The following is a 10,518-nucleotide window of genomic DNA, read 5'->3' on the forward strand; positions in this document are numbered from 1 at the left end:
AGTATCAGTCTATCAGTCAAGGAATTTCTTAGAAATTTTCCTTTCAAAACCCCCAAAAATTCCATAATTAAAAAAAAGGTTTCCGAAAATTCTTAAGCATATTTTTTAAGAGCCCGAATGTTTCTTTAGATAGCACTCAAATCTTTCAGTGAAAATTCCTCATAAAGCTTTAAAATTCCAACAAAAAAATCCCCAAAAATTCCATGCAAATTCCTGAAAATTTCAAGCAAATTCCCCAAATAATAAAGTAAATTCCCCCTTCAATTTGTTGGTAAATTGTAAGACATTTTCAAGAAACATTCTCCAAAATTCCATTAAAATGATGGAAATAACCCAAACCCCCTAAAGTTTTCAAAGAAAAATGCTGAAAAATTCCAAGGACAATCCAGAAGCCCAAATTCCCAATCCAACTTCACAAAAATTTGGTTATAATTTCCCCTTATTCCCATGAAAATGCATTAAAAACATTTAAATGTCTGTATTTCTCCAGAATATACAAACGTATCCTCTTAATTTCAATAAAAAAATACTTCAATAACTTCGAAGAAAATTCCCTAAAATATCCCAACAGCAAATTATCCCAGCATTTCAAACAAATACCTTAAACTTGAACGGACATTCTGAACAATTATGACGTCAATTCTAACACCAAAAATGATTGCTACAATGTAGGACAGCCAAAATGTTACGTCCTCATATGTGGACGCAGGGTCTTAGGAGGTTAAAGGTCGAGCTGCAGCGTTCTGAATATCTGATGTCAGCCAGGACTGTGACTAGCGATCGTCTATCGCTTGCATTCTTAGTCTGCTAAGATTTTATTCCTCCGCGCCAGAGAGAGCCGAGGCTGGAGGCGTCCTGTTTCGGAGTTTTTCGTATGTCCGTACCTACGTACGCCATTCCTGTAAATCTGATATCTAAAAACCACTTCTAGAAACTTTCTTCAAACTTCACACAAACGTTCGCTCTTACTCAAGGGTTATATTTTAGAGGTCAAAGGTCATTAGTCCTCATGTTCGACACCTTTCTAAACCACAGAAACAACCCCAGCCCTTCTTCCTTTAACTGTCCATTGATAGTGAAACTACACCTTTAACGTCCTGAACAGGAAGTGGACGTGAATAACTTCCTGGCTGTAGTTCTAGTTGAATTGTCTTTATGGGTGGCGCCCCCTACTGCTCAAGCTGCTGACTCTTAAACGTCATCGGTGGAAGAGAACATTCTGAAGTTTGCGTTTTCTTCAGCTGGTCTCTGAGGATCTAAACGTAAGGATGGAAACTCCTCTCTGATGTGTCGTTGTGAAATAAGGAGCCATTAACCTGAAGGTCAGTTTAACCCTCTGTTCTCTCGTCTCCACAGGTGGATTTGTGAAAACAGGTAGGTGGATTTAGACCCTTCCACTCTCTAATATGTCTGATAGAGGAGTGCTCACTGTTGATCTGACCCAGTCTGTCCTCTCTGTGTGACCTCTTATCAGACAAACAGCTGTGTGGTAAGACTCGTCTCAGACTCGTTCATGTCTGCTTTAGAAGCAACCATAACAGGGCTGCAGCACTTTAATCACACAGACAAACCTTCATAGCCTAAACTTCATATGGTTCAGGCCTCTGGATCTCAACTGGTGGGTCGGGACCCAAAAATTGGTCTTAAGCCATTTCCAGTGGGTCGTGGATGTGTGACTGGAGAAAAACCGGTCTTAAGAGGCTTTTATTTTGAAGGCTTTGTCTCCATGTCGTTACTTTGCCCCATCTTCTGTTCTATCTCAAATCCAGACATGAAACATATCTGAATATGGTTGGAAAGTTTAGAAGTTTGGGTGGTGATTTGTTGTTGAAGAGGTGTTTGTGGGTCTGGACTCTAGACCAGCAGAGAACCAGGGTTAAGGTCTCGGTCAGTCAGCACCGTCTCTGATTAAAGAAGCTCAAAGAGAGTCACAGAAAATCACATTTATGTTGTTAAAAAGTCCTAATCTTATAAAATCAACGAGCAGAACACTGACAGATGTGTTTATTGTTGTTCATGATTATCAGAGCAGTGAGGATGAGGAGCAGACGTCACTTCACTGTAGACCAGAGGTGTCAAACTCAGTCACAGCAGGGGCCGGATTCTGGATTCAGGTCTAACCTGAGGGCCTAACAGGGTCAATATTTATCCAGAAACTGTCTTCATCATATTATCAGTAATAAATTATGGAGAAAAAAAACCTAAACACTGATGATTTAGAGATTAAAAAGTCTTAATGATGAATTTAAAGGCTCAAAATCTGAAAATAAAAGTCAAACTTAAAAAATCAAAAGGTCAGAACATGAAATTAAAGTCAAATAAAGTTTATAAAATGCAATTACATGAGATAAATTCAAAACCAAGAGTTTAAAGGTCCAAATATGCGATAGAATACAAAATAATACATCTAAACTTCAAAATGTGAGAGTAAAAAAGTCCAAATCATGAGTTTAAAAGGTCAAATTATGACATAAAACTTGAAATCATGAGTTCTATCCATCAAAATATGAGGAAAAATTCAAAATCAAGAGTTTTAAGGGTCACAGTATGAGATAAAATTGTAAATTATGAGTTTTATCAGTCAAAATATCAGATAAAATGTCAAAATCATGAGTTTTGAAGTCAAATATACAAGATAAAACTCAAAATGATGAGTTCTAAAGCTCAAAATACAAAACTCAGAGTTATCTGTCAAAATATGAGATAAAATTCAAAATCAAAAGTTTTAAAGGTCAAATTATGAGATTAAACTGAAAATCATGACTTTTATCAGTCAAAATATGAGAAAAATATTCAAAATCATGAGTTTTAAATGTCAAAATATAGCGTAAAATTGGAAATGGTGAGTTTTAAAGGTAAAACTTGAGAATACATTTAAAATTGTGAGTTTAAAAGGTGAAAATGTGACTTAAAATTCAAAACTGCGAGTCTAAAAGGTCAAAATATTGCATTAAAAAGTAATATTGTAATATACACTGCCTGGCCAAAGAAAAAGTCGCCACCTGGATTTAACTAAGCAAATAGGTACGAGCCTCCTATTGGATAATTACTGCATGGGCGATTATCTTTCAGCTGGCAACAAGTTATTTAACCCCAGCTGATGCGATGAGTAACTTCTCATTTCTTAAACAATGGATTTTTTTCTTCCCTAATGGCACGGGCATATTCACACATGGATTGGCCACCACAGAGTCCAGACCTTAACCCCACTGAGAATCTTTGGGATGTGCTGGAGAAGGCCTTGCGCAGTGGTCAGACTCTCCCATCATCAATATTAAAATTAATGCAACGCTGGATGGAAATAAATCCTGTGACAGTGCAGAAGCTAATCAAAACAACGCCACAGCGAATGCGTGCTGTAATCAAAGCTAAAGGCGGTCCAACCTAATATTAGAGTGTGTGACCTTGTTTTGGCCAGGCAGTGAATGTAGTATATATAATATACAGTAATAATTCTTTCTACTCTTTACTTTCTCACATGAGGATATTTTAAATCTCTGAGGATAAGTTGGGTGGGTCAGGTGGGCCACTGGTGGGTCAGGTGTAATAAAAATATTTATGATCTTGCGGGCCGGGTGTAATTGTAACACGGGCCGGATTTGACACCCCTGCTGTAGACAGAGTTTCTGTCTGTTAACAGAGACTACAGTCTGCAGTGTTGTTCACACACTTCATTACAAAGATGTTCAGTTAAAGTTTTTGATTCTTTTTCCTCAACCTTGTATACCTTGTATGTATAATTAGTGCCACACCCTCTCTCTGTATGATTTCACCATCTGCTCATGAAGTAGCGGAGGCTAACAGTACCACTTTTTAACAGCTTTTCCACTCAGTATGTCAAAAACAGACATTTAAAGAAAAGTTGATATAAACTGCTTGAAGTTTACTTTTTAAAAACTTTGAAATGTGAGAAATGTGACCAGTGGATCTGGACCAAGGGATGATGTCTCAAAGTAGCAAAAAGAGAACTAAGACAAATGGACCAAACCTGAAAAAATAAACAGTAAAACCGTTATGGTGGCGAGCCAACAGGACGGTCCAGTCAGGACGGTCTCAGGAGAGAGCAGAGATCCTGACTTCTATTCTGCAGCAGTGTTCATTTTGGCAGCTACATTAAATTTAGCTTTAGTCTTATGCCCTACTCGCACAGGATTAGTATTACCTAGGGACCTCTGGCTATTTGTTATTAGTTAGCCTTGACCCCAGGGAGACTAGCTGTGCTCCAGGGTACAGCTAATGGGGATCCAAATTAAATAAACAAATAAAATTTGAAATAATCTCATGGGACATGTGTGTTTTTAATCTGTATGAATCGACCATGCTTCAGCACACAGAGGTCCACGGGTAATCCTAATCCCATGCAAATTGCCTTCACTGTAATTCAGGCCCCGTCCACACGGAGATGAATTTAGGAGTATACGCAATCGTTTTTTTTTTTTTTTGTTTGTTTGTTTGTTTTTTTGTCGTTTCATCCACACAGAAATGGCGTTTTGGGTGACAGTAAATGATACTTTTTGAAAACGGGTCCCAGAGTGCATAAATGACTACCATTTCGTCTCCGTGTGGACGGCTATTCACATCTTTCTTGAAATGATTACGTCACACACAGCGCATCTCCCTTAAGGCGCCTGCGCAGGTCCGGCCGAAACAATATTAGCGGACTACACGGTTGTGTTCGTGCTGCAGAAGCGACTGAGCTTGTTATGGCTTTTACAGCAAAGTCTGATGCTCCTTTACCACCACTGAGAACAGCAGACACCAGATGTTCTTAAATCCAAAGCGGAGAACAACCAGAAGGGTAACTAGAAGAAGTTTGTGTCAGTCTTCTGTAATCTTCTTCTTCTCTTTTGGTGCATTTCCATGGCAGCATTACGGCGCCACGTACAGGCTTGGCATATGCACTACAGCGTTTTCAGTCGTTTTCAGTGGTTCTGTGCTTATGCGGATATTTCCTGAAACAATTTTGACTTTACGGAAAACTTTTTCAAAACGAGACAGCAATATATCATTTTCATGTCCATGTGGAGGGGGCCTTAGGGTGCTAGTTATGTTTTTCAAGGTCTGTGCGGCTTTTTCTGATTGGAAAAACAATAGAGTCAGCACAGGAGGTTCTTAACAAAGTTTTGTTGTGCTTTTCTGTGGGTTAATTTCATTTTATATGTAAAATGTTTTTATTTTACTGATCTATTTAAACTCAGCTGCTCTGCTTCCTACAGCTTCTCTTTGTAAATGCCTGACACAGTTTAAGGTGTGAAATGTGTCTCAACATTCAGTGGCTGATCTGTGTGGAGGGATGCTGTGGATGCGTACTGATCTTAAATTTATAGAGTGAATAATTTTCACAGCATCACCTGCATAAAAACTGTTGAACTGCTGTTATCAGTCTGCAGAGGACACATGAAGGAAGCGTCACCTGCAGAACAGGATGTGCAGAACGTTGTATTTTAGTATTAACTTTAGAAAATTCACTGTGCTTTTTCATCGCTGCACCCATGCAGCACTCTCATCTGTTCTGAGGATGTTCCTAAGCGTTCCTAACCTACTTCTGTATTCAGCTAAACGCTCATTTAAAGTTCATTTAACTGGCTGGTCTAAAGAGAAATTCCCCACAGGGTTAAAGTGTCAGCGGGTGTGGCGTTAGCCTGATATACTCGCTACAGCAAGGCTAATGATACAAGCTAGCACTGCCAGCCTTTGTTCCTCTTTGCAGATTAATATCGTGCTTTGATATTTGGCCTCTTCACTTTGGGTGAGTAGTCATACGTGAGTTAAAACCTCAACCATCTACATACCACTTTATTTCCATTTACTACTTTAGAAAACTGTCGTACCACGCTGTTCCTGCTACACGCTAACCGCTAAGTTTCCCCTGAGCTCCTCATATTTTTACCTGTGAAGTGCCAGAGAGGAAGGCAGCGGCCATTAACTGAAGCTACAGCGGCCTCTAGTGGCGGGAGGTTGATTACAGTTTAAAAGAGCATTACAGACTGGGATTTAAAGGCTGTGTTTATAAAAATGATGGCTGACTTGTTTAACCAACTTGTAAATCCCGCGCTGGCAAATCGAATAAATGAATTTATCAGTTTTTGCGATTAACCGCGTGCAGTGTTTCCTCCAGAAATGTCTGTGAATTCTTGAACATTACAGACTTTACTTCTCCTGTGTGAATGCACCGCAGTAAAACCAGGCATCAGGGGAAAATTCACAAATGACCAGAGGTCCACAGGTAATCCTAGTCCTGTCCTAGGTGATTTTCACTCTGGTTAGTGTTAGTCGATGAAAACTCTTAAACATTTTTGTCCTGTTTCAGTCAACAACAGTCTTCACTATAAATCCAAACCATTATTTTCTTTAAATAAATTTTACAGGCAATTTTTAAAAATTAATCTGAATGTTAAACATTTAAAATAATGCACTGTCAAGTTTTAAAGGACTTTAAATAAACTAAGGAAAATACTGACATACCCTAAAGGCCTCCTCCTCCATCTCTGCTTGTGTTCTAACAGATTCTACCCAGCAGAGAACCGTCATGGATTTAAACGTCCAACAGTCCAGTACCAAAGATCTGCTTTTTACGGTGGCGTACTAACCTTGCAAAGCAGATGGATACACCCGTTTCCTTGTTTTTCACTGGCGAATCCATCTTGTTAAGCTCCCGTCTGAACCGTTTGGGCCCGGTTAGACAGTGACAGGACCAATCAGCGACGAGGGGCAGTACTTTCAGGCATGGCAGTGTCGTGACATAAACAAGCAGCGGCGAGAGCTGGTGCAGTTATGGAGGAAGAGATTAGCGTGGATGCTGCTAAAGCGCCAGTTTTATCAGAACTTGATGACATTTCTTCATGAAAAAAGAAACAAAGAACAGCAGTGAGTTGTTTTCTTTTCAAAAACGACAAAAGTCGAGTACTCACATGTCTGTAGTCGCCATGTTTCGCGTTATTCCTCAGTAGCTGTGCACGCGGAGCTCGATAGCAGCTACATCACGTTTAGTTGCTCTGATTGGCCCGTAGCGATGTGACTGACAGAACGTTCATCCAATCACACTCCAAGTTTTTTTCAAATCCTCTGCCTTTTCTCAAACGTTTCCTATTGAAGCTTTCCCAGATGGATGTGAGACAAATCCATCTGGCGTGTCAGGTTAGTGGCATACTGCATTCACTTGAAAATAAAAAAAAATCCCCCTGTTTTTTGAGATACGATCTCTTAAAAACAGGAATTTATTTATTTTTGAATTTCCTGTTTTTACATGATAGTATCTCATAAAAACAGAAGTAGTCAGAGTCTTTCAAATCCTGAAAGATGTTGATCCAGTGCATATTGTTTCCTCAAAAATCCCCACCAGTTCTCTATGGGTTGGTTATGATTGTTTGAGCCATACAAATAGCATCTGCATGAAAACTCATGCACGTGATCATGTCTCAGGAAAATCAGCATCTGCTCCACGTAACAGTTCTCTGTCCCTACATCTGATAGATTCTGTTTTTATGAGAAAGTATCTCATACAAACAGGAAATTCAAAAATAAATAACATCCTGTTTTAATGAGATAGTTTCTCTATAAAACAGGAGGATTTCTTTTTTATTTACAAGTGAATACAATACGCCACTGTAGTTTTTAGTCTTAGCCTCGTCTTCCTCGTTTAAACCCACTCCTCTCTGTACTCAGAGACACGTGAACATAAATGCACAGAGAAAATGCCCTCACTGGTAGGACGTGCTAAAGGAAGGTGTGTGGCTCTCTATCATGGTAGCGGTGACGCCCAGGGCGAGTGATGATTCGTCACATTCCCCCGTCTTCCTTGTAGTCGTCCTGACGTCTGCCGTTGATTCATTGTTAGCCCCACACTTTCCTGGAAGTTGTCTCACAGAATTTGTTACGCTCTGCTGGCAGTGCAAAAACGGCGTCCGTTCTTTTAATTTAGCCGAGTCATCGCCTCAGGCCACGCTGCAGGACTTACTGCTTCATGGACAAACGCGACTCTGGTTCACCATAACGACACACATTTATTAAACGACACACACATCGGTCAGAGCGAGTTTTGCAGTGAGAGTGGACGGGTCGGCAGGTTGCACGTCCGGCGTTGCTTTGCTGACGACCACTCCTCATGGATTAACGCCGCACGCCACACACTGCTGACCTCGCTGACATGGTGCTGTCTGACCTCCTCAACCGCTGAGGCTGCTGGGAAACCATCTCTTCTGAGTGTGCTCTGTTCTAACCCCAGGCTTATTTATATGGTTTAAGACACATTTTATGTTTTCCTCTGCAGCTTCATGCACCAAAATAAAAACATGGCTGATCACCAGAACATCACCAAATGATCGAGAAACACCAAAATAAAAACATGGCTGCTCATCAGAACATCACCACATGATTGAGAAACACCAAAATAAAAACATGGCTGCTCACCAGAACATCACCACATGATCGAGAAACACCAAAATAAAAACATGGCTGATCACCAGAACATCACCACATGATCGAGAAACACCAAAATAAAAACATGGCTGCTCACCAGAACATCACCACATGATCGAGAAACACCAAAATAAAAACATGGCTGCTCATCAGAACATCACCACATGATCGAGCAGAAACAGAATCTGAGGTTCAATGTTCAGTGATGCTGCTCTTCACCCGTCCAATCAGAATCAGACAGCAGCTGACTGGAGTCTGTCGATTTAACTGGTTACAGAGATGTAGACTGGGGCCTTTTTCAGGGTGTGGTTTGTTGGTTTGTATTACAGTAAAATCTGTAAAATGTAGCGCTGTAGCAGGAATAGTCTGACGCTGCTGCAGATTAGAATGAATGGAAGCCAGTTAGCCATGAGCTAACGGGCTAGCAGTACCTCTTTCACGGCTTTTCTCCCTCATGCTGTCATAAACACGCTGATATACTAGCTCGTAAATCTTGTGGGGTTCTGTTAGATTGGAATGACATCTGGGGGCGTAGACTGGCCTTCATGCAAAAAAGGCAAGGATGGAATGTTTTATGAGCGTTAAAGGATGACATCATCAAAGGCAGACAGTGAAGCTGGGGATGTTGGAGCCTTTTTCCCTCCAGTTTTGCCAAATTGAAGGCTGAAGGTTGGCAACCAAACAGCGGACTCCTCGCTAGTTCCTCCTACCTTTCCAAAAGTTGCCAACAAAGAGAGTCGTGGTGTCATTCATGGACGATCTAAGAGCCGGAACCTTAGACCAGCCCCACATGAAGAGCTGTTAGCAAGCTGCTAGGCCAGGTCTGAGCTGGGACAGATAATCCAGATCTCCAAGGAGAGCCATGATTCCCATTGCTCTGAGCGAGGCTGGACGGACAGAAATAAAGCTTTTAGTTTATCCACAGCATACGGCAGGTCACATGACAGGGCGGTCTTTAATGCGTCTACACCAGGGGTTCTTAGCCTTTTTTAGCCCATGACCACCAAAATAAAAGAGCCAGAGACCGGGGACCCCCACTGTACCTGAAGGTGGATGAACACAGTCATGAACAATCTAGAATAGTCATGTGGAGACAAGGCCATCCATAAGGGGGGAGGTTTCTGGGGGGGCCATGGAGGTCAACAAAACCATGGTCCATTGTAGAGTTAACCTGTGAAAACCATATTTTATATTTGACCTGATTAATAACCACTATTATTAAAGAAACAAATATCTCCATTCATTTGTGTAGTATAAAGCCGCCTTAAAATGAAAACTTTTGTTAAAAACTCATTTAAAATGGGTGAAAGTTGCTGAAATAAGTTAATATTGGCAAAAAATGTGGAAAAGGTGTTGAAATTGGATTTTTAGAGAACATTAATGGGTTAGAAGTGGCAAAAAAAAGGATTAAATGGGCAAAAACGGGTACAAGAAGTGGTAAAAGGGGATTAGAAAGTGACTGAAATGGCTTTAAAGTGCACAAAACTGGGTTAAATTAGTTGGACTGGGATGAAAAACTGATATAAACTGGCAAACATGGGTTAACTGTGGTTAAAATGGGCAAAAAGGGGTGTAAAAAGGTGGCAAGAATTGGTTTAGAAGTGGCAAAAGTGGTGGAAAGGGTTTAAAACTGACAAAAATGGTTTTTAACTGGCAAAAAAAGGACTAAAATTGGCAAAATTGGTGTTAAAAACTGATGACAAAGGGTTAAAATTTGGTAAAACTGTTGTAAAGTGGCAACAGTGTAATTTAAAAATATTCTTGGTGACCCCCACAGAGTGTCTCATGACCCCCAGTGGGGTCCCGACCCCAAGGTCGAGAACCACTTGTCTATACAGCCAGTCTGGATGTAGACCCCCGCCCACCTCTGTGTGCAGTCTGATATCAGATATCTGTTTTAGTCAGCAGAGAGGTGCATCCACACAGAGCATGAAGGATTGTGTCTCGGTATCTGAATGCCTGAAACAGATGTCAGTGTGTCTGTTTAGGTTAGGAGTCTTCACAGTCCAACCATCAACGCCCCAGAGTTTATTTACCTAACAGTGTACTACTGTTTTCTTCAGGCATGATGTAATGATGGGGTAAAGCAGGGCAGCACAT

The 10,518-nt window shown here is 40.6% G+C and overlaps 1 protein-coding gene across 2 annotated transcripts in view; it reads left to right on the forward strand.

Annotated features, from left to right (window-relative positions):
• Window positions 1-10,518, forward strand: part of slc8a1a (solute carrier family 8 member 1a) — a 39,011-nt gene that overhangs the window by 21,493 nt on the left and 7,000 nt on the right. The window contains exons 4-5 of one of the 2 annotated variants that reach the window (XM_041785928.1): window positions 1,357-1,374; window positions 1,475-1,489. In XM_041785928.1, coding sequence (XP_041641862.1) covers window positions 1,357-1,374; window positions 1,475-1,489 — 33 coding nt within the window. The remainder of the gene's footprint in view (window positions 1-1,356; window positions 1,375-1,474; window positions 1,490-10,518) is intronic. The other variant, XM_041785929.1, reaches the window with a different exon arrangement.

The sequence above is a fragment of the Cheilinus undulatus genome, linkage group 4, assembly GCF_018320785.1.
Source record: "Cheilinus undulatus linkage group 4, ASM1832078v1, whole genome shotgun sequence".
Lineage (NCBI taxonomy): Eukaryota > Metazoa > Chordata > Actinopteri > Labriformes > Labridae > Cheilinus > Cheilinus undulatus.